The sequence below is a fragment of the Anarhichas minor genome, unplaced genomic scaffold (assembly GCF_050575085.1).
Source record: "Anarhichas minor isolate MPS153535 unplaced genomic scaffold, ASM5057508v1 ptg000002l, whole genome shotgun sequence".
NCBI classification, from domain to species: Eukaryota; Metazoa; Chordata; class Actinopteri; order Perciformes; family Anarhichadidae; genus Anarhichas; species Anarhichas minor.
The window spans coordinates 9,366,335-9,390,604 of record NW_027466448.1 but is presented as its reverse complement, the minus strand read 5'-3'; the positions used below and the strand labels follow the sequence as shown (position 1 = coordinate 9,390,604).

Here is a 24,270-nt window from a genome sequence, read left to right as displayed (position 1 = left end):
TGAACTGGATTTTCAAGGATGAATTCACTGGTAAAATCAGGTTGTTTTTTTTTAGATGGAAGTCAGTTTGCTGGGTTTATTTTCTTTACCTGTGTGTTGTTTTGTCGTCACACCAAACACTGTGACGATGTGTATCAGTGTGCTGATGGTAAAATAAGCAGATGGAGGGAAAAAAAAAAGAAAAGAAAGAAGTGGGCGGGTGAGGCCGATGTGTGTTTTTGAGCATCCTCAGTGGTAGCAGGTCGATGGGGGGAGGGGAGGTTTGGGAGGAATGTAGGGAGCAAGGCCCTCTCTTCCCCCTCGCGTTTTGCCTTCTCTTCTGTCTCTCTCTCTTTCCGTGTTGAGATTAGGTGTCACTGCTCCTGTGTGTGTGTGGGTGTGGGTGTGTGTGCGCGCCTCGTGTTTGAACCGTAAAGTAAGCGAGTAAAGAGGTCTGTTTGTTTTGATGACTGTCAGCAGACCCCTCCAGGTGGAAATGTTTAACCACACAGTCCAGTTTGCTGTTGCAAACTGCAGAAGAAGGACACAAGTAATAAAACCAGGAAGAGGACACAAATCTTCTAGGCACTGCTGCAAATTAGTGTTTCAGGTGAAAGACTGGTTGTGGTGTATTAAACCCAGTTTGTCTGTCTGGGTTAAAAAAAAAAAAAAAAAAGCAGTTTTGAATTTTAGAAGATGTAAAAGTGCATTTATGTGATTGCACACCGAAGGGAAGGCAAAAAGGAGACCTCAGTCCCTTGACTGTGTGAAATTCTCCCTGAGTAAAGAACGTGACTTGTTTAGGCTTGCTTGCAATGCTTGCTGGGAAATCCTGGAATGTGTGGAATGGGGGACGGTGGTGCTTCTGCAGTTATCTGACTGCATAGAGCAGCAAGTATCCTGCAATGAAACCCAACATGTCAGAGGCGCTTTTCTGAGCAGCTTTTTCATGTGCAGATAAAACTACAGAGAATACAAACTAGTGAGATAATGGCATCTGCATTTCATTAAACGCATAAAACAAACCGCTACGCATGAAATGTTTCTGTTTCTTCCCTTTTGTGACGTGTCATTGACCCTGCTGTTCGTGACTGGGTGTGTTTTCATTACACTGTAGTTAATTAAGCTTTTTTAAAAGCGCGTATGAATTCACTGTTAGACAATTTGTTGGAAAGAAAAGCAGAACTGTCATTCAAACATATGATTTTAATATGGAATAAAAAAAGTTAAATGTATATATGTTTTTAATTACTTTTGTGGTTTATGTAACATGTGTCATGAAAGAAAACTGCTGGTCATTTTCTCTGCAACTTCTATCTGAATAAAGATGAATAATTAAAGTTTTCAATTTCTCACTGTTATTTTCTTGAAAAAAACGAGTTAAAATCAATCTTTAAAATAAGTAAATTGTTTGGCGATCAGATGTAAAAAAAGAAAATCTGATATATATATATATAGCCAATCTGAGACCTTTATGCCAAATGGAATTTTGCATTAAAGAATTGGAAAACTGAAAAAAACAAGAACAGTATTCCTCCATAAAAATGTTAGTATATCTTATTATATTGTTAAAACATTGAAATTACAGGCCTAGTAACGGCCTGCTCGCTTCAGAAAAAGCAGTGCAAATATATCATCAGTGTGAATGAGTGAATCTTTACTGTTCTAAGATCAGTTTTGATTAAATAAACTCAATTGTCTGATTTTAAACCTCAATATGTATTAACTCCTGTAAGTGCAGCCAAACTTTGTTCAAACACACACACAACTTCATTTTGACATCTGAGGGAATTTACAAAGTTTTACAAATAATCCAGAACATAATTTTGGGAAAATGTAAAAAAAAGAATTATGTTGCGTTCATCTAGAATATGCCTGTTTGATATAATGGCTGAGAAAATAACAAGTTGAAAAGGTTTACAAAGCTGAGTGTTTGGTGTCTTCTGTGAACACGAATAGCATAAATCTTTTGCTAATAAAAAAAGCCACAACATAAAATGCTTTTTTGAATATTTTAAAAGAATATGAAGCCATAACTGACTCAGTTTCTTCTTGAACTTTAATATTTACACTGATACGATCACTATGACGTCCTTTACCAAAATGTTTCCTCGTGTTTTCTGATACATTTGAAGTCGTGTTCAGGGATGAACATAAACACCTCCTCTTCCTCCTCCATGTTAATATCGTTATCAGAAGTGTGATCATACTGTGTTATTTTAAAGTAAGCAGATATGTCAGCAGAGTGACATGTAGGTGAAACTCTAAACAACAGCACAGAGAACCTGATACGTGTCACACTGGTCTGGTGTCAGGCTGATCATTCAGCTTCACAGTGGAGGCTTAATGCCGTCCAAAGGACAGGACATGTAGCACAGAATCAAAGGTCTGGCTGCATTTTCAGCACAATTAAAAAACGAAAGTTTAAGTCAATAACTGCATCAAAAAAAAAGATGGGGACTTGTATTACTATGTTACATCAAACAGAGATGAAAGCTGAGGATTCTAACTGCCAATACATGCAGTGGGTGGCTCCTTATTTAGACTTGCCTGGAATGTATACGATTTGAAAGAATAATAGATTCTCACACATTTATATGAATCGTGTCAAGATGTCCGTAGAAATGCTCGAACAGTCCGCACTTGAAAATTATTTCTTAATTTGTTCAAGTCTTTCTCATTTTAGTAAACACAATAAGATTCAGCACGGGACCTTACTGATAATACTGTGCTCTCTTCTGCTTTTCCTCCCAGGAGTTTAAGCCAAAGTTGAAGGTGTTTCCTGACATCAATGGATACTTCATCATGTCAAATGTGAGACTGATGCTATATTTGTATTAGTGTTTCTGCAGAGTGAAATGTGGGGCAGATGTGTCTCTCTACAGGAGCACAGCAGGAAAACAGCGATACTGCGCATGCACACACACTTCAACCCTGCAAGAACACCAACACATTTTCTCACACATGATCAGGACTGATATACAGTAATGAACAGAGAGAGACACATGTTCCTCTCAGCTGTCTCTTGATTAAGGTTCGGCTCTGGTGAGCAGGACTGTCAGAGCCAAAGAGAGAACAAGAGGGAGGTACAGAGTGTGTGTACAGTTAGCACTTCACAGGTGTGTGTGTGTGTGTGTATGACAAGAGCAAAATAAGATTCGTTTTATTAGGGGATATACACAAACATGCAGCAGTTTAACCTGCCAGTAGATGAGCTGCTGTATTTACTGTTTTTGGAGCACATATTTTAATGGATTTTATTGTAAAAACAGTGATTCCTGTTACCGTGTTTTAAGAGACAAATCTTTGTTTAGTCAGATAAAACAGTTTTCACTTCTTTATGGTTTTCAGCCAGTTCTCACACATACACACACACGCACACACACACACACACACACACACACACACACACGCACACACACACACACACACACACACACACAGAGACGGATCTGACCTGAGTCTGTTGAAGAGGGGATTCTCTGCCATCCAGTGGACAACAGATGTAGTACAAAAGAACAACTTCGAAGGGTCAGTTCACACAAACACAATACAAGTGTATTTCTGAACTTGCTTTTTGAACCTCTTATTTGATCAGGTTGTGCTTCATGTGTTCTTGAGATTTCTAGTTTGAAAAAACTCAACAGCAACGTGTCTTTCCCGAAACAGTGTCCTGGTTACTCTGAATAATCCACAGACCTCTGCGTGACCAATTTTCATTGGAACTACTTTCTGCAAAATAAATGGCCCTCATGAAAATGTCCATTGTGCCACTAAGACAGTGGTAAAATGATTGCGTGAGGAGGTCCTTTAAAATGAACTGAGATCCACTAATGGCATATACACCGGCATGTTTTGTCAAAGCTGTTGTACTTCAATGAAAACAAATATATACAGTAACCCTGAATCGCCTTAGCTTTCAATCCCCAAATCTCGTTGCATGGCATAGCACTTCACATCCACAAGGTGGAGCAATAGGTTAGTTTCTATTTTTTAGTCAAGGAGGCACGTCATGGCTGCAACAAAACCTTTATACAAGCACAGGTGCAAACAGTCACCTTCATCAGTTAAAAGAATAATTTGAATATTCCTCTTCACGTGTTCCTCTACTGAAACATGTCGGCCAGCTGTGTTCGGCACTGCGAGAGAGAAACGATAATAAACCAACAAAATTCAGTAAAGAACAACAGCAATTTTGCTACAACATAATGACACAAACCTTAGTTTCTGCTCATCTTGACAATGTTGTTGGTGCGAGCGAGCTCTGATGAGGCAAAGTCAGCTGCGTGTTGAGCCGCTGATTCGTGGGGCATCTGAAAGAGTTCATGAGTGAGATGAAGAATGAGCTTCATGATAAATTATGAAAGAACGCGGACTTGTTTTCTGTGCAGGCATGTGTATGGGCGGGGGGGGGGCTGACCAGGACTGGGGGCGCCATGAAGAGGTAATTAAAGGGGTAGTGCAGCAGGTTGATGCAGCTGGAGGAGTATAGATCAGCATAACGCAGCAGCTGGCTGGCGAACAGCGTCTGTCTGGCGCCGCTGCGCAGTAGGCTGCCCATCTGGCCGTAAGACATGTCCATTCTGTAGGTCAGCACCTGCAGACGAAGACAACAAACCACATCAGCAGAAAAACCTGGACTGAGTGTTTAACTGTTTTGTTTTTTTATTGCAATTGCCAAGACACAAAAACTATCACTAACTGTTCTAGCCTCATCTGTTGACCAAGTTTGCTAAACCACGAGCACATTGTCTGCTTTACAGACTGCATTTTGTTTACAGTCTGATGAGTATTAGGCAATAAACAAATATGTGGAAATGTTTCTTAAATTAGACACACGTTGAAGAATGACATTTCTTGCAATCAGTGGGAAAACACTTCAATTCAAAACATACCTGACATTGGCAACACTCTGCTTCACACACAGGTAAGCAGGTGAGCTCCCCTATATTGTGACAACTTTGTGAACATGGCGGCAGAGAGAGGACGAGGTGGAGGGAGAGGACAAGAGCACGGAAGGTATACTGATGTACACAAAGTTCTCATGCACTGATTTGGGCTGTCAATAAAAGGGAGGGAGGTAGAATTTGAATGGACAACCAAACCTTAACCTTTGTCCAGGTGGAGTTTAGATGTGCTGGAATATTTTGAATGACCGAAGATGTGTGTTGAACCCGTGGGGTCTCTAAATGAACCCCTCTGTATAACTTCCCGAAAACAAAACTTGGGTTTTGATACGCAGTGCTCACCTTCATTCTCGTCTGAATGGCCCGGATGTCGGGACACTCCTGACTGCCGCTGTCCAGGTGCCTTCAGACGACCAACACAAAAACAATTCAGTCGTTGCTTCATGTAAATGTGGTGTCATAGGTCTTGTAGAAAGTGAACAATTAAATCCTGATGTCATGGCAATAACGTCAGTAAAACATTGTAAACGTTAAGTGTCACATGTTGCAACTTAAAAACCAACAAACAACTAATATTTTAGAATCAATCAATTATTTGTTATCACTAATACATGATGATTTGTTTGTTTTCCTTAACATTTGTACATACAGCAGATGATGATATACAAATTGTGAATTATTAAAAGTATACTCAACTAATGACTTTACAAATTATATAATAATGTTTTATACTATTAGACAATTCATTTTCAGGGTATAATTGATCAATCATAGATGATAGTGAATTCATCAATTTCACCAGTTCAGGTGCAGTTTCTAAACTTCATAAACATTCAATATCTGTTGTTTATATAACAAGACCAGGATAACTCACTTGTAAAGTTCGGCTAAGAAGACGTCGAGACGTTTCAGCTCCTCGAACAGATCTGCAAAAACCAAGAAAGTCATCAAGAGTTTGAAGTGATCAAAATGAACAGAGAGCAACAACGTTGTCTACTCGTTCTTACTTTTCTTCTCGTCCCACACTTGCAGCTCCTTGGTGAGCTCCGGTACGACAAGGAAAGTCCTCCAGCCCTGACGCTTCTTGGATTTGAGGATGTCGCCAAAGATGTGGTCGCCGACGTAGAGGATGTCTTTACCTCTGACATCCAGCAGATCACAGATGACGTCTGACGATCCTGCAAAAACAGACGTTTATTCAAGGAGAGGTTTGATCTGTGTCAGTGCATGCTATGTGTATGTTATCAACACTGCAGGGATGATGCTTTTGTCTAGTCAGGGTAAAATAAAAACAATGAATATATTAAAACGCAGTTGAATCTCACCTCCGGAGTAAACGGTTCCATGTTGAAGGCCGCCTGTGTACGTCCCGATCCGAAGCTTTCCTGTGTTCTGCGTCCCAAAATGCAACGTTATTGAAACCTGCCGTGGTGTAAACATTGACATGTACATAAATCTAGAGTGCGAGTCTTTTTCATACCGTGTCCACTTGTCTCAGCACTGTCCCCTCTGCAAAGAACAGAGGCTTTTTGGTGTCCACCACGATGAGGTCAAAGAAGGAGTACCAGGACTTTTTCTCACTTCCAGACTGGAGATGAAGAGAAATGTTAAATTGACGCGATTCAATGAAATTGGCATTTTCTGATTATTCAAAGAAAAAGATAAAATTGTCTTACCTTGGCATTGTTTTCAAGCAGGTAATTCATAATGGCCTTGATGAGGGAGGAGGAAAAACATTTTTGAATGCCTCCACTTTGTTTACATGTAATATGTGGGAAAGAGTGTTTAGTCATGGTTCACTATATGTTTAGAGGCTCACCTCAGTGTAGCTGTAGTCACTGTTGGTGGCGAGGAAGACCTTGGCCACCGCTTTAATCCGGGTCAAGAGTACAGGGAGATTTGGCTGTGAAAAAAAACCACATTCATTTGTTGATTATTTCAACTTTTCCTTTGTCATTTTGGTGCAATATCTTGTCAGTTTACTCACATCTTTGATAAGGTATTTCTCCAAATTCTTGATAGTTCGTTCCTTCAGGATTCCCTATACAGCACACAGACACAGTATAACAGCGAGAGACAAAGTCTGATTATGCCCAACAAGGGGAAAAGAAACGTTCAAAAGATTCACCGTGTCGTGAATAAAGTCCATTGTGTCTCGAACATTCTGGAACATGCTTCTGTAGGACATGAACAAGTCGCCGTGCTGGAAACCTTTCAGGAGGCTGGGAGAAATTCAACAGCAGATAAAGAGCGGTGAAGTTTAATGACTAATTCAACGGTTCATTTATAATTAATTTACAAAAAAACGAAAAGGAACAGTCGAGCTTTTATGAGGTAAACAAGTCAACTCACTTTGTGTATCTGGGGCATCTGGTGTAGAAGTCCACGAGGCAGGTGTAGAAGTAAGTCTCTGCAGGGTGCACGAAAACACAGGTTAGTTACACTTTTAAGTTGCTGATATCATAAACAAACGTATACACTTTCCTTTTTTACATAGGTTTTAACTGCAGACAAATAAGTATTTTATTTATTTGTATTTATCAAGAGAAAAGTACAGACACAAAATATTAATATTGTGTCAAATTCAACATTTCTTCAGGTGCATTGTATACCTGAAAGATTGAAGAGAGTGTTAAGAATGTAGAAGCGGTCGGTGTCGTCTCTTTGAATGAACTTCTTGGGGTAGTAGTTGTGAATGTCTTCTCTGTGGAACACAAACACAAGACGGATCACTACTGCAAACACACAAACACAAGCTAACTGACCGACTGTAAACAAATGTGCTAATTTTGGGGTTTCAGGGTTGTGAAAATTGTATGATAATCTATTAAAAACAAGCTAAATTAGACAAAGTCATGTTTCTTTTTTTTTCATAACTTTTTAAGATGGCTTTTATCGATTGAACATGTTGTATTGTGATCTTGATATGTGCGTTCGTCTCCGTCTGATCTCACCTGAGTTTACAGGTGGAGATGTCCACTTAAACCACGATTCAACAACATGTCTGTGCTGTATTCTCTAAAGAGTTTGACTTTACCCTTTGAGGAAGCGGAAGCCATGACTGCAGACTAAAATATTCCCATTTGAATCCACCTTCAGGAGGTTCCCGAATGTGGTGTCGATCACTAAACCGCTGAGGGGGGAGAAAAAATAAATAAAAGGGGTTATGGGGGTCATGTCATGACATGACATGAACTGTCAGATGAAGCAGTTATTTAAAGGAGGCAACAATGTTTATTTCAGTGCTGCAGCTAGTGATTCTTTTATTTATCAACCAACCTGATGATTAGTTTTTGGGAGAATTGATTGAAACATGATATAGTGAAAATTGCCCACCATTTCTTCAGGCTTTTTTTCTAGTTTTTATTGTTGTTGTTTGTTAATGAATTTGCCTATGGACCTCCGTTTAATTAAAGGGGTGTATCCTTAAACTTACAAATGTAACAAATAGTTATCTTTGGGAAAAAAAATGTATTTAAAAAATGAGTTACATCATTCGTACAATATACCAACTTGTGTCTTTCCCAAATTGTGTTGCCCTGACAAGAGACAAAGAAAATAATACTTGCTTTAATTTCATCTTCTATTTCTAGTACCTCAGATGCAGTCACTACTTCACTGTTGCATGCTCCTCAGTTAGCGAGGTAGATTTAAAACCAACCGTGTGGGGAAGCTGGGGTCGTATGTGTAGTGTAGAAGCTCATGAGGGTATCCAACAGACACCATTCTGTCTCTTATCAGCTCAAAGCCGAGGCTCTCGTAGTCAGGGGACTTATACACTGTAACACACACACACACACACACACACACACACACACAAGCATCATCAGCATAAAGTCAGTGAATCTTGCCCAGACAATTAAAGAGAAACTCCTGAAGGAGTAAAGAATCAGATACGACAGAGTTCTAATCTATAACCTCCTCATTGTGTCACAGAACTTTACACACACAAAGGTCTTTCTGTTACATACTTGCCATTGTGTAGTCCATGTCAAATCCATAGCACTGGATGTTTTCCAGGGTCACACTTCTGTTGACGAACACCCTGTGACGAAACACAACACACAAGCTGAAGTCTGCAGACACTTGATCAAACATCTTTTAGCAATAGACCTAATGGGTTCCTTGCACTGATGAGGTTTATTCAGGATTGGTATGCTGTGTAGCACTTGTTTGCATCAGTTTTCTCTCAGAGGGGAAGACGTCCTCTAACGTGAAGGGACCTTTTTGTTGTTGTTTTAAACCTTAATTACCCTGTTGTAGTTTTAGCTCCTGCTCCGATACAGCAGGGGTGGAGCTGGGTGGACGGTAGAGATGTTATCATTGCCTCAACTATCTCCACCACTGTTTCAAATAAATTACAAGTAAAAGGATCCAGGCTGTATTTTCTAACAGACTGTTGTGTTGACTGGTGTAACTGTACATGGTTTCCATTGGCACTTGCTCCCAGATGCTGCTCTTTATCAGTGACACCCTGACAGAGAGAGAGAGAAGCCTATCTGTAGCACCTCCAGTCTGCACGGCCCCAGTCCCATCCTTCCCTAACAGCTCATCGATATAAGGTTACTGTTAATAATTAACCTGCAAGCTCTTGTTTTAAGCTGTGTTGAGCTATTGAGGATGTTTCTGTGTGTTTCTGATGCAGGAGCGCTCACTGTAGAGTGTCTGCTGATTAAAGTATCTTGCGATGGGGTGCAAACCTTCAGAGGATGAAGTTGAGGATAGAAAGCACTTGTGACAAACACCAATTATTCTAAATAGTAGGCTAATAGCCTTATGATGACTTGTTAATAAAGTAGCTCCTGACCTGATTTTGTGACCAATTAGATACAGAAATTACAACAACAACAAATGACAAGACTTGTAAAAGTGTTATGTTAGTGAAAGCAGTAGAGCTGTTGTTAACTTCAGAGCATAACAACGTATTCCATTGATATAATCGAATGGACTCACATTTGGCCAAAGCTTCTCTTCACCTTGGGCTCATCAGAGGAGATGCTGCGATCTGAGTCCATTTCGCCCTTCAAATTTTCAGCAAACCCTATCTCCTGTGAGTTATATTCACATGCAGCTGCGGTCTGCGTCTCGGCACCTTTTGCAGCCTAATTTTACCCACATTTTGAAGGCGTGGACGTGCGTATTTTTCTCTATTTCATACGCAGTCTGAAACTCCTCCCTGTGGCTATTTGCTGGTTGCTGATGTAAACAGACGCATCCAGCCTCTCGCCTTTAGCATTTGTTACGCACTCGTCCTGCAAGACATTGGGGCTTTGAAGATGTAGATTGTGTTATCGGAGGCGCACACATGTGCCGGGGCTGCACGCCTGCGTAATATAGTTAGAAGTGTCCCGATGAAAGTCAGTCCCGCCTTGACCCGAACGGCAAAACATGTCAGATAATTGAATCGTTTGTCTTTTAGTTTCACCTAAAGCTGCACTGCACAAGTACAGAAGTATTGTCAGCAACATGTACGCTATATAAAACATATTGTGTCATTAAAACTATCTACAGGTATGTGGAGCAGAACCAAACCAAAAGTAAAGACCTGTATGCACATTCAAAGGCGACATGCTTGTCTTAATGATCTCACGAGAAAAGGCTTTGCTGATTTAGGGGAGATTGAAGACTATCTTGTGTTTTATTGTTCACCGTGTGATGATTTAAAGGCTTCACTTTGTACATCTTAATGTCTGATAAGTTATTTACTTTATTTATATTTTTTTATTTCTTTAAGTTTTGGAGACAACATTCTTTCTTTACAGTGTAATGTTTTATGTAAGACGTTGTAGCCTTTTCTGACAGCTGTTGTTTCACCACTGTGTCCTTTACTGTGAGCCCTTGTGGGCAGGGACCTCTATGTGCATGATTAAAAAATGACGTTATTAATTAACCAACTGCACTTTACAGTATTAGGCATGTACTGTTGTTGTAAGATTACTATGATAATAAAGGATTATAAGTCTGAGTCTGAAATAAAGTCTATCTATCTATCTATCTATAATAACTGATGCAAAGGTGTTTAAACTGATCTTGCTAATCTATAACAACATGTATTTTATGATGACAGTTAGTAAAATAGGCTATTGATCTTTAGGGTAAAGCAGTACAGCCAGCTGTAAACACAAACTACTAGCCAGAGCTTATACCATGGAGACCCCACCGATAACCAAAGATAAAGATGAACACGGCCTTGTTTGCCTGAGTTTAAAAATAAGAGTTTACACTGAAACACAAAGGAACACACACAAAATAATGTCACAATGAAAGCAGTCAGAAAGAAAGACCAGTCATAAAAGACAGTGAAGCCACCTTTATTAATGTCGTGCTGCATTGTTCACATAGCTGACTTTATAAAATTGACTGTAATTATATGATTAAACTATATGAGCTTTATCTTGTATTTGAATTTAAATCGCCTCTTTGTGATATAACGTGACCTCTTCAAGCTAAATGTTTGCCCTTTGACACTTAATGACCAGGCAAAAAAATGATCACAGTTTAGTGTCGTCTGTTCGGTTTCCGTCGAGTTTCTGTTCAGCGGATATTTTGCTCTGCGATCTCTCCAGATTTGCGGTGCATCCTCTGAAACTCCACAGCAATCTCCAGCGCTGTCAGATTCTTGGTCTCAGGGATGTTAAACTTCACGTACAGCGCACAGGTGGCGCAGAAAAACAGGAATATGAGAAAACAAAAGTATTGCAGTTTCTCCTGGAAAGAAAGCATGTTTGGGGACATTTATGAATCAGTTTGAGTGAAGCATTTTATTCTGATTTCACCTGAATGATCATGAATAATTGTGTCTACATGGCCTCTCGTTCATGTAGATAATAATGTGCTTACCACTAAGAAAGGGAAAAGTATCCCCATCAAAAACATGAGTGTCCAGATAATAATGCAGGCCAAGGTGTTTCCAGCCGATTTGAACGACTGAGTTAACATTTCAGATGGAAGAGGAGCTGATACTCCAGCTGAGGGTCAAGAACACAGGAGAGACGTATACACTACAGTAAGATGCAATCATTGTTGAATACTGACATGGAAATCCTTGATAAATAAGATATTGAGTGACAAACATACCTGGTCCCCCGGCAAAAAAGAAAACAAACAAGAAAATAAGGACCATGCTGCAGTACGGCATCCAGGAAAACTGCCTCTGAAGAAAATGAAAAGTTGGCTTGCTTGAGTTTATGGGTTATTAGAGTTCTTGTCAGTCATCACTCGTCATCTGTTAACCATCAAAATATGCAGAAATGAATGCTGCTAACAGTGTCTTGTTTTGTGGTGACTCACTTGCAGGTTCAGAGTGACGGTGAGGAGGATCAGTGTTGCAGACATTCCCATGAATCCTCTTAACAGCAGGACTTTCTTGCCTGTATTCTCGACAATCATGAACTGCAATATCAAAGCACATTTACAGCATTCAACCACAGAGGGGAGCTCTAACTATACATTGGGACAGGTATCACAGATGGAGACATCTTTGAGAGAAGAGGAAAGGTTTTTGTTTCATAATTGTTTTCCTAAATCACAAAAGTAAATAGTAGAAAAACAGGACATCTATGTCAACATGTCGAAGGGATATTATACTCAAAATTCACTGATGGTCATAGATGTAAATAAATTACACTTACACAGACTGCAGAGGTGGCCAGCTCACACAGCCCTATTCCCATGTTGGCGTAACGTAAATGGTGTTCTGGGATTCCTGCCTCACGAAACACATCAAAGGAATAAAAGTACACCTGGAGAGATGTATTTGAATAAGAACCAAATCACATGTCTATTTGAAAGCCCCTTAAATATTGAAATGTATACGTTCACATTCCTAGTTTATCTTTTTATCTAAACATGTACAACAGGTTTCAGTGCAGGGTGCAGTGGGGTGTTGTCATGTTTCTATTATTTAAAGTAAATATCCTCTTTTAAAAGTCTGGTCTGCTTGGAATGGGAAAGTGGGGCTTTCGTGGAAAATTAAGCATTAATTCCAATTTGAGCTTAGTCCCCATATTTTGCGGTTTGACTGTTCAAATCATTCAAAACTCATCAAATAGACATTCACAATGTAAGAATAAGAAACCTTTAGGCATGTGTGTACATAGAAATAAGAGTAATTTAGATTCATCAGGGTTCAGGGTGCTTTGATGAAAACTGAAAGTCTTTTTTTGTTTGAAGTTTTTTTAGGTGAGACGATTGATACCACTCTCGTATCTGCACAGTAAATATGTAGCTACAGCCGGCAGGAGGTTAGCTTAGCACAAAGACCAGAAACAGGAGGAAACAGCTGGAAGTGTACCGTCCTACTAAGGTAATTAATTCTTTACACATAGTATTTAGTTTACTTAATTTGCACAAACGACAAAAAAAGGCACATTTGGTGTTTTACAGTTGTAAATTGCAAATTGTCCTTTTGACATTTCACTTTTGGTTGAGTGAGCTTTAGAGGTGCTGGTTGGTGGATTTTGTTATGTTGAGAAGGAGCCAAGCAAACGGTTTCGCTGTGTAAACTTTCCAGTCATTGTGCTAAGCTAAACGATACTTGGGTTCAGCCTCATATTTAACGGACTGACATGAGAGTTATATGTTTCATCTTACCTAACTCTCTCTCTAAATGTCGACCTTCCCGTCAAATCTTTTTGGCCTTTAATGTGTACAAATACTCTAAAAGAACCATTTGGGTTTACAGCCTCAACATGGTCCCATTCAGTCCCACATGTATATTCTGCCATAATGTTATATCTACAGCTCTGTCTAAATAACACAGCTGTATATTAACACAGACTGAAAGCCTCAACTTTACTTTAACAATGCAAGTAATAGCTCTCATGTTTGGGAAATACAGAGATTATGCGGATCATTAATTCTACATTACCTAAAAAGAGCTGAAATTTCAGATTCAGATTATGCAAAGGAACGTACTGTATCCAGAAGTGTAGTTAACATTTTACTAATCTTGTGCAAAACAGTGTTCACTCACACTGCTGATGCCACTGAGCTGAAATGTGACAAAGAGAACGATGATGGTGAGGACCTGCCAGCGGAGTGCTTGGTTCTGAATCAGCTCCATCACTGAGTGGCTGCGAACGCTCTGCAAGGCAGCCTTCTCCACCAACATCTCCTCCACAGCCCCGCTGTAGTCAATTTTGCCCCATAGCTTCCTCAGAGCTAGGGGAGGGTGACAACAAAGATTAAAGTGATAATGACTCTCCAGACCATTATTCTTGCCATAAATGCTGTCTCACACCTTTCTCGCAGGCCAGGCGGTCCCCTCTGTTCAGCAGCAGAAAGCTGGGAGACTCTGGCAGGAAGGGCAGGGTGGCGAGCTGGAGTAACGCTGCAATACCATTGAATGCAAGCAGCCAGGGCCACCTCTCCCGTGTACCAAGCAACTCACTGCAATGGCAATGTCATTATGCAACAATTGAGCTATTACAGTGCAATACAATGACGTGCACACAAACCCTAACTTAAGCGTTTTGTCTTTTTTAAAAGAGACCCATGTTGAAGGGGAGGTACATCCTGGGTCGTATTTTAGCAATTTTCAGTCCATCGTTCCGATCAATAATATTAACATTGTACAGCCTATTCACTAAATTAACTAGTGAGATCTGGGAACACAGTAAAATTATGGAAAATAAGTGGTTATTACAGTGTTATAAGTTGTTGCAATGACGCTCTCAAAATCTTGAAAATAAGACCCAAGTTGTATTTTGTTACTCATCTCCTGTTGTTTCAGATCAATTCACTTCCTGCCTTTGTGTGTTTTCCCGCCAGATTTGATTGTCTGCCCCGCCCGGATTAGTTTCACCTGTCCCTCGTTAGACCTGCAGTCACCAGACCTCCTGCTGACCTGTTCCCACTTCCCCATTAGTCACTCACTATTTATGCCAGACCAGCACCTTTGCTATTTGTCGGTTTGTCTTTTGTTGCTGTATGGAGTTTCGGTTACCTGTTTTTCGGTCAGCTGTACCTTTTTGGATTCTGAGCCTGTAAGAGTTTTTGTGTTGTTAAAGCATCTTCATTGTACCTACCTGTCTCTGAGTCTGCATTTGGGTCCTTCCTACCTGTCCTGCTCTCCAAACTGTCACCGATACTTAGTGTAGCATACTACAATTTTGCTAATTACCATCAAATACAAAGTTGGGAATGTTAAAATCAAATTAATCAAATAAAAAATGTAGAACTGGTGACAGTGCTAGATAAAAAAGTTAGCTAATCGCAGAAGTTATTCATCCAGTCTGGATCAAAGTGGTGGACGGTCTGTGGCTAAAATGCAAAATAAATGTTGGATGTTTGGTCAATATGGTTGACAATCAACTCTGGTCAGACATTTTGTCACACTGTTTTATGGGGTGACTTCAACAGGCCATGCCAAGTAATGTTGCAGTGGGTGAGCAGGCAAGCTTTATGGCAATCAAAAATATCCCTATAACTTATATTAATATCAACAAGGAATACTGTTATTTTCCCAAAACAGACATTCTTAAGTGTTTTCTTAAGAGTTTGCAGAAAATGTGCTGTATTGCAGCATACAAGATTTCCTCCATGTCGCCCCCCTACAGAGAACACACAATGGGTCTTTATGAGACATGTGAGCTGTCATTTGAACCTATCCAACCCCTTACTTGACTAACAGTATCCATGACGCCGGCCACCTCACCTGATCCCCAGCAGCTGACCACTGAACTTCCCCAAGGAGAGGAAGGTAGCGGGGGTCACGCCCACCATCCCTCGCAGGTTCTTGGGGGCGCATTCAATAAGGTACATGGTGTGAGCTGCAAGATTGACTCCTAGAGGCGTACAATAGGGAATCATACATTTTGAGTAAGTAATGTAAAAATTCTGTGACAAAGAAATCAAAGGATTAAATAAATATAGCTTCACCTGAATTGATGCCATAGAGAAATCGTCCCACAATGATCATCTCAAACGACATGGCTCTTTGGTTCAAGAGCATCAACACAGCTCCAATTATAGACACAAAATTGCTAAACAAAAGGGTTTGCTTTCTGTGGGACAGGAAGACGGAGACTCTGTTAAACCCTGAGGCCAAAACAAAAAGGAAACAAAAGCTAAAACTTAGGTTTGTTGACTTTTCTGTACATGCACTGACCTGCCAAATTTTGAGATAAGCTGACCGGACACCAGCGACCCCGCTAAGCCCCCGATGCAGAAAATAGACACGGTGAAGGACCAGATGAGAGAGAGCTGCCACTGGTCCAAGGAGACACTGTATCTCTGTAGACATGTTTGGTTCACCAGCTCCTTTATAAACTGCAATAATCACATTCGTGGTTTCATTTTAGTTATGCAAACGTAATGTTGTGTATCGAGTGTTTTGAGTCGTCTTTATAGCTGTATTAAGACAGTTCACCATGATTTATTTTTTGTATTTTACTTACAGCAGAGGGGGAGGTCATCACAGATACACAGAATCCATATTGAAATGTCCCACCAATGCCAGTGACAAAAATGGCAGCAATTAAGATGGGGCTGTCTACCTGCAGAAATTAAACATGTGAACAGTTATAATGATACATGTCTAAATTGAATTTGATATCAAACATGCTGGATCATCGAACCTACTGTTTCTTAAATCTTACATTTGTCAGTGTCTGTTCAATTTGTCATGTTGGTTATGTTACTTCTGCAAGCTACAGCAAAACACTCTTAATACTTAGAACACTCTTCCTTTATATTGCTTATTCCGAACCTATACCCACAAAAATACAAAAGACACACCGTTATCTTAAATCTTACCTACCAGGAGTGATAAGTACTGAGTTTTAGGTCTGGTTGTTGTCATGTCTGGAGTCTTTTCAAATCAAGTCCACAATAAACTGGTGCAGAAGACGTTTAACTCCGCACTGAAATGATTAACCATACAAACTATGTTGCAAGAGTGTGTGTGTGTGTGTGTGTGTGTGTGTGTGTGTGTGTGTGTGTGTGTGTGTGGAATGGTAATCCATTCAATACATGGCTAAAACATGCAAAAAACTAATATAACGTTTTCTTTGTGCAGGTAGGAGGATAATAAATCCTTCCACTTTAATGCTCTATCTATAAGTTGACTTTCACTTTCATAATGATTTGTCTTGAGTAGTCAACATTATTGAGAATAGCAGGAACAATCATTGCATATTGTCTTTTCCTTTTGGAAATATGTTTTCAGTCTCGAGACTGGCTCGTTCTCAGGCTGTAAACGATGCTAAAAGTGCTGGGTTGATTGAATCCCGGAAAGCGTCTGATAAGGCACATGAAGATATCCTGGTGAACAAGCTAAAAAGTGCCACCCTGCCTCTTCAGAGTCAGAGCGAGGGAAACAACAGAGAACAAAGAGAATAATTAGGGCAACGAGATGAGAGTGAGAAATATCAGGATGTGCTTCATTGTGTTTGGGGAGGGTAAAGTGAGACCAGACGCTGATTATAAATGGGAACTGGAGTAAATGCTGCACCTGCCAAAGGCAGGGGAGAAGGATGACTGGTTTTATAGCCACTGAAAACCAAAAGGAAATGGAAAAGCCTGGAATTGCATCACAAAAGAGCAAAGCGAAATCCTCAGTTGTGAAACTGATACATCATATTAAGATCTAACCCACCACTTTACGCCATCCTATTTCTAAAAGACAAAACAGCCCCTAGATGAGGTTGAGGATTTTGTTTTTGATGTTTTTTAGCCAGCTGCTAATGTCAGACAAAATGACATCACTTGTATAAAACTCCTTACACTGCACATTTGACAAAGATCTGGATCAGTAACAACAATGTACACAAAGACCAGCTGTTCAACTGCAAGTCAGCTGAACATCGCCAACTTTATTGTTGGATTGAAGTTCTTTTGAGCAGCTGGGAGTCTTTGTCAGGCCTCACACTGAGCAAAACACAGATGTGTGTGCTCTTCTTTTTAAAGCTTCCCATCGACCAGGCAGTGACTGAAACTGTATCACAATATCTGAACATTACCTGTGAACAGACAGATGCTAATAAAGTGAGGCATAGCAAAGTTGGTAAGGTTTTACTTGTTAAGGCGGAATCTTAAAATTGGCCATTTGGATACATTGAAATTTTCTCGGGTAACTGTAAAACTCTTAATTTCAGTTATATGTCACCATAGGTTATTAATCCCATCTAAATAAAACTGTTTTTGGCTTTGTTTTGAAAATGAGATAATCAGACCTCCTAGACATGTTCCCATTTATCTATTTGACCAGCTCATGCCTGTATTGAAGCCCAATGCCTTTAGGATGAGTGCAGTACACCGGATCATCCACCAGATGGAGGCACAAACCATTTTTTCACATGGGTGGCTGAGGATAGGCTGTTCGATGCTCCAGGAGGCAGAGTGCAAATGGATACATTTGGCTGGAATTGACTCCGAAATTATCCGGAGACATTTTGTGGCCATTAAAAGCTCTGATATGCCCTCGGACACCACTTTTGATCACAAAACATCAAAGTCAAGACATAATTGCTTCACTTCACCGTAGAAGTTTGTTTTCTTCCTCGGCTGCTGGCTCAGTGAGTTTTGGTCGTACAGTGAAACAGTGTTAAAACATATACTGGTAAAATATGAGTCTTGCTTTCATGAAGACATGACATGTCGTGTGTGTGCAAGTAGCAAGAAGCAGCAAAATTATTAGCACCACTATGCCCACATGCACCGCTCATTTAGTTGCTTTGTGTTGAAAATGTGTTTCTTGTTGGTAAAAATTCATCATTAGCTTTATCTGAGCTTCTTCCTGTTATGTGGGTATGTAGGATGCATGTGTTACTACATGTTTAACATGTCCTCATGTGGTTTTGTGGTAATGGGGTGAGCTGATTGACCATGGTAAATAGTATACCTGCTGAATATCAGCGTGTTGACATTGTGAGCATGTTAGTATGTTGATGTTTCCATTTCAATTTTGCTCGAAGCACCACACTAATACATTTGATTTATTATTTGTAAGACTGCTGTGCCTATGTACAGCCTTGCAGAGCAGCCAGCATAGCTGTAGTGACCGTCGATATATTTTTGCTATATTCTATCTGTTGCGAGCCCCCCAGCTTAATGAAAAATGCAACATTAATCACTGGAGTACGTCTTTATTGAAGTCAGCCTGCTACACTCATTCATAACCTTCCTGGAGACAGACGAGACAAATGCTAAATGTCGCTTCAGCATTGTCATGGGAGCTGTTATTCATTTTTTCATTACAATTGTCAAAATGGCATTTAATGTTATCTTAGCATTCATAGTCTTGCCTTACACACAGTGTCTGCAAACCTTTTTTCTTTCCACAGCCATGATTATAGTCATACATTTAGTAAAAGTTAATACCTTGGAAAAAGTTTTATTTTTACCTTTTTGTAATATGGTATAACTAATGGTTAAAGCTCCATCAAGCCATATTTGATATTTCAAAATTTGATGAGTACTTTTTTCAGTAGGAATCCAGCTGTGACACAGTTCTGCATGAACGAATGAATGCTTGCTGTGAAAAATCTCAGTTAAGCACATTATCAAAGCTTGCCAAAAACACCATCCCTCTTGTATTGACTTTAAATGTGCTATGAGACAACAGTTGGACCGATGTTCTCTGCATGGCTTCTGAGTCCGACGTCTTTTTTTTTTTTTTTTCAGGCCATCACACAAACACTTGGCAGCCAAAACAGACACTTACAAGGAGTCGTGCCAAACTCGTAAGGTCCTCCCAAGTAGACAGAGAGTCATGGCAACGCTTGATCATGATGAATAATGAATGGCTCACAGGTTCACTTTACAAGGAGCTGTTCAGGTTCAGACACACACTCAATATATTCTCATTATCTGAGTGTGAACTGCAGACCAGGCAGGGGGACTTATACGAACTGATGCTTACACAACTCCTTTAACTCTTTAACGTAGCAAGAGCTAATTACCCTAGCTTAGCATAAAGCATAGAGGCCCCGGGGAAAGCTACCCTGTAGCTACCCTGTATGTGCTGGGCTGTTTCTTGACTAACACCATGTTCCACCATATACATAGCTAGCCTTGCTTTGTCCAAAGGTTAAAAAAATCAACCTACAAGCGCTTCAAAAGTTATGTCTGGAGTTACGTGTATGATGCAATATCTTCCACTGCAACACAAACCCCCCGTTTAACCACAACTTGACGTTTTTACATTTGGTTTGATATAAGTTTCGATACAAAAAAATGTTAGGCTAGGTGTTTTCACCTGTTTCCAGTCTTCATGCTAAGCTAAGCTAACTTCCTGCTGGCTATGGACAGAAGTCTAGTTGTCTGACTCAAAATTCAACATAACTTCTCCACAAGACTTGTCTGGAAAAGCTTAATTTCACGTCGATGGTTTTATGTGAGTTTTGACAGATGTGCAGACATACTCCTTTGTTTTCTCCAAACATCATCCAGCTGCCAGAGTCTGCTGAAGTGTTGTTTTCTCATCTGGGTGGATGATGGGACGGACTAATAATAGGTTGTAGACCAGAAAAGATAAGTAAAGCAGTAAAGATAAAAAAGATAGATGTCAGACGTGGGGATGAACCCTGATCAGTGCACCTGTGCTCAAAGCATTTAGCTTGAACCTGAGCAATGCCATTGGTAACTCTAATTTGCACATTTAGGTTATCTTTGTCAAACGCAAACACAAAATCCAATGATAATACAAGCAGAGCTTTTCAAATCTGTCCTCAAAGTCATGTTGGATAGATTTTCTAATCTCCAGTGGCAGGATGACTGATACTGCTGAAGACAAAGCAGGTTTAATAAAAGGAATTTGTAGGTATTGATGTTATTAATAATAATAATAACAACATTCATTTCATCATTCAAGTTTTTTTTAGTACCCAGACTTGTCAGTTTGTCAGCAATCAGTAAACACACTTCCTCGCTTCATGCGATACATTCATCCTCAGTTGGCCATCAGACACACTTGTGTTTTATAAGTAACAAGACAGACGGACCAATTAAGCTGTGAATATCTGCCCATGCATGCAGGCTTGTTGCCCATTCTTCATATTACAAATAACATATTTACAAATGAACCAACACAACAGCAATTTATCACTCTGCTCATCAAAATAGATTGGAAACCTGAGAGTCAAAATCCCATGTCGTATTCCTGACCATCGTGCCCTTGAGTGTGGCACTTAAACCAGATTGCCAGTAAATCTCCAGCTCAGCACAAACGGCTCTTCTGTCAGGTGTGTCGCACCTTAAAGCCCTCTGGATTCAGGTGTCAGGGACATTAGAGGAGTAATCGGAGTGAAAACAGGTGCAGAATGCTGGTGGATAGTTTCTCACTCAAGTCAGGTATCAAGTGTCCATATGACTCAAAGCTAAATAAATCATGTTCAATTAATTTTCAGCACACTGGAGGCGGGTGACATTGGATTTTTGGTAAAAATTGGGGGAACGGAAGGATCAAAGTACAAGTTCACAATTACACTCACAAGTCCAGAAGGACTTTTTTTAATCAGTTTATTTCAAATTTGTTATTTGTCTTGTTTGCTTTTCATTGCCGCCTTGTTTGTTATTTATTTCTTCAAATATGTTCTAATATTTTTCTGTATTTTACTCGTCACAGGTGGTTCATAATGCTGCAACAATCTTCTTCTGGCTCTGGCAGCTGACTTTGGCCCCAGCTTAGGCCCGATCCTGTGAGAGATCCATCTCCCAGCTCAGCATTAACCATTCTTCACCACGGGGCTTTTAGTCTGCCCCTATTTTGTCTCCCTGTTGGTGTCCATCTGAGGGCACCCTGACTTTGGGGATTCGTTCTGATGGCATCCTCAGTATATGTCCAAGCAATTCATTTTTTTTGCTATGCTGTGATCGTTGGAGATCGTGTTAGGCAAGTAGATATTAAGGAATATGCGGAGGCAGCTGTTGTGGAATGCATTGACTTTGTTTTGCTTCATCAGGTCGAGATGGACGTCAGCCCCTCCAAGTCTGAGGCCATGTTCTCTGCCAGAAAATGTTGGATTGCTCCTTCCAGGTTGGAGATGTGTTTCTGCCCCAAGTGAAGGAAACCAGTTTCTTGGGGTTTTGTTCATGAGTGAAGGCCAAATGGAACGTGCCATCGACTGGTGGATTTGCTAGGTGTCAGCAATGAGGGGGGGCGTTGTACCAAACCATTGAGGTCAAGAGGGAGCTGACATGGCATTTCTGCATTATTTCACTTTATTTTCATGAAGCAAAAGATTAACATTTCTGGTGCTTTTTCTGTCTTTGAATCATTTACTTTGCAAGTGCATGGTGTGAATATTTGTCCATATAACTTTCAAACTGTCAAACAACCATGTGACCATTACATTTTTTATCAGATTGAAGTTTTACATGCATTGCCCTTTTGGCCTTGTTATCACCATTTGATCCACAGAGCCTTGAAAGTGGACTGCACTGCAGCAATCAAGATGGTGTCAAGACGGTGTCTTAATCTGATTACGAGGTCAAACTTTAGAAAGGTCAGAAAGGCCTACAGCAAAACAAAGATAGGAATCACATAACTTTGCCAGAAGTTGTTTTTTATATATATATATATACAAATGTATGTGTTATCCCTCATGATCAACTTGTATCTCATCAGAGTTTCTCATTATGTTGATAATGCAATTTCGTTACATAAAGCACATGGAGTTTAAACATAATGACATATTTGTAGATCGATCTATGCCAAGTTAAACCAGTCACTCCAGCAACGGTAATGGTTTTAAAATGCGTTCAACGTACATAAATAGACAAGTGGAGTCCAGTTTACTAAACTTTTAAACCACACGGTTTGTGTCCTCTCGTCTATTGTGTTACACAATAGCATCATTTAGCATTTAGCTTCTTCTTCTGATCTTTGTTTTTGCTCTGATCTTTCTTATCTGTGGTGTCAGAGTCAGCTGAGGCCTTGATGAAGTCCTGAAGAGGTCCTGAAGCTAGATGAAACCTGCACAACAAAACAAAAGCAATCTCACCTCATCATCCTGTGGAAAAAAAAGCAATCAATGTTCTTCAAATAACCAAAGTTATAAATGTACAGGAATTTGTCATGATGACATTTGTGTAAATACACATTGATAACTTTCAGAGGACATATTGACAACAGTACAACTGAGACACAGACGGCCTCAGTTATGCTGCAAAGGGATTGCGCGCATTGGACTCTTGAAAACACATCCCATTGCTGTGTGTACATTCAAACAATATGGCGTACAGTTTAGATACAGCTTTGCAAGAAACAGAGGCCAGTGACCGATTGTGACTGAGAAAATTGCACTGAATGAGACTTTATTAAATAATTAAAACAAATAAACGATAAAATATGTTAGATTCCATACATGTATATATTATATCGTGTGAAGCGTTATGTCCCATACTCTCTAGTGATAGAGTAGGATTCATATACATGAATGTGAGACACAGAAAATACAAGTGGTAACGTTGTTATGTACTGAAGTGAAACTGTCTGTGTGTTTTCTTTTATATGGAAGAGACTTGCAGTAAAAAGGTTGGTAAAAAAACACCTTAACCCTCAGGAAGAAGCTATTGAGGTCAAGGATGTTCGTGATGTTCTTGGTGTTAATGGACCAGTACCAAGGAAACTGGGAAAAAAATGACTGCTGAACGCCTGAGAGGCTGTTTGTGTCAACCTATGAGAAACTTTGCTACCTGCCTCACGCCACATTATTCTACTTGTCAGACTGATCAAAACACAGTCATAGGTAAACACGTGGAGGTGGGGAGTAAAGTGGTGCCGACGCTGTAATTGTGTGAGGCAGCATTATGTTTCCCTTTCAAGGTACACCAGAAGGGCGGCAGAGAAAGCTGCACAAAGCGAGAGAGGGCTGTAGGCTCAAAACTCTGAAACAAACTTTTTATTCATGAGCCTAACAATCGTTTTATTATCTGCAGGATTAAAACCGCACTTGATCTGAATGACATTTATAGTCAAATGGGAATGAGATGACATTTCTAATCAAGAAAGGCATCTAACATCTACAGCTACATGTCTACAATAGATATCCAATAGGATTCAGCCAACACAGTAAAAATGAATAAATGTGAATGTATATCTCGAAATGTTTTTTTTTCCATTTTAATCTCAGTGATTCTCATACCATGTGATTTACATTTATACATTGTATGTGGGACTTGACCTGTCTCTTCTATACATGTCATCGAGATGGTTTTATCCTAAAAAGGGTAACATTAGTAGATGAATGAATACAAGTTCTCATGTCGGTCCTTTGTGAGCCAGCGCCTCATTACAATGGTTCTACACACCTTTAATGAGACATGTCAGTCTCCACAGTCGCTTCCACCACTAGGGGGAGCAACAAGCAGCTCCACACACACCAACACACAAAATAACTGAATGATATGTGTCGGACTTTTATGAATGTGCTTCCACTAA

At 39.9% G+C, this 24,270-nt stretch overlaps 2 protein-coding genes across 6 annotated transcripts; both read right to left on the bottom strand.

Moving 5' to 3' along the window:
- Window positions 1-2,020: 2,020 nt before the first annotated feature.
- nt5c2l1 (5'-nucleotidase, cytosolic II, like 1) lies at window positions 2,021-10,085 on the bottom strand. 5 transcript variants are annotated; one of them, XM_076089517.1, is made up of 18 exons: window positions 9,863-10,085; window positions 8,858-8,931; window positions 8,548-8,665; window positions 7,924-8,019; window positions 7,499-7,590; window positions 7,239-7,296; window positions 7,015-7,108; window positions 6,874-6,927; window positions 6,706-6,789; window positions 6,563-6,598; window positions 6,367-6,474; window positions 6,212-6,278; window positions 5,894-6,064; window positions 5,761-5,812; window positions 5,229-5,289; window positions 4,400-4,576; window positions 4,199-4,292; window positions 2,021-4,118 (listed from the first exon to the last, which is right to left on the bottom strand). In XM_076089517.1, exons 1-17 carry the CDS (start codon window positions 9,871-9,873, stop codon window positions 4,200-4,202), a joined length of 1,446 nt encoding a protein of 481 aa, XP_075945632.1. In that variant the 5' UTR covers window positions 9,874-10,085; the 3' UTR covers window positions 2,021-4,118; window position 4,199. The 5 variants fall into 5 exon arrangements, with proteins under 5 accessions (XP_075945632.1, XP_075945623.1, XP_075945658.1 ...); XM_076089508.1 differs by having other exon boundaries at window positions 9,840-10,084; XM_076089543.1 differs by having other exon boundaries at window positions 8,862-8,931; window positions 9,840-9,910.
- A 1,117-nt stretch (window positions 10,086-11,202) lies between these two features.
- On the bottom strand, window positions 11,203-16,303 carry slc2a11l (solute carrier family 2 member 11, like). The gene is made up of 11 exons (XM_076104112.1): window positions 16,286-16,303; window positions 15,997-16,157; window positions 15,768-15,892; window positions 15,544-15,673; window positions 14,128-14,276; window positions 13,861-14,048; window positions 12,518-12,628; window positions 12,177-12,278; window positions 11,964-12,039; window positions 11,727-11,854; window positions 11,203-11,594 (listed from the first exon to the last, which is right to left on the bottom strand). Exons 1-11 carry the CDS (start codon window positions 16,301-16,303, stop codon window positions 11,421-11,423), a joined length of 1,362 nt encoding a protein of 453 aa, XP_075960227.1. The 3' UTR covers window positions 11,203-11,420.
- Between the last annotated feature and the right edge of the window lie 7,967 nt (window positions 16,304-24,270).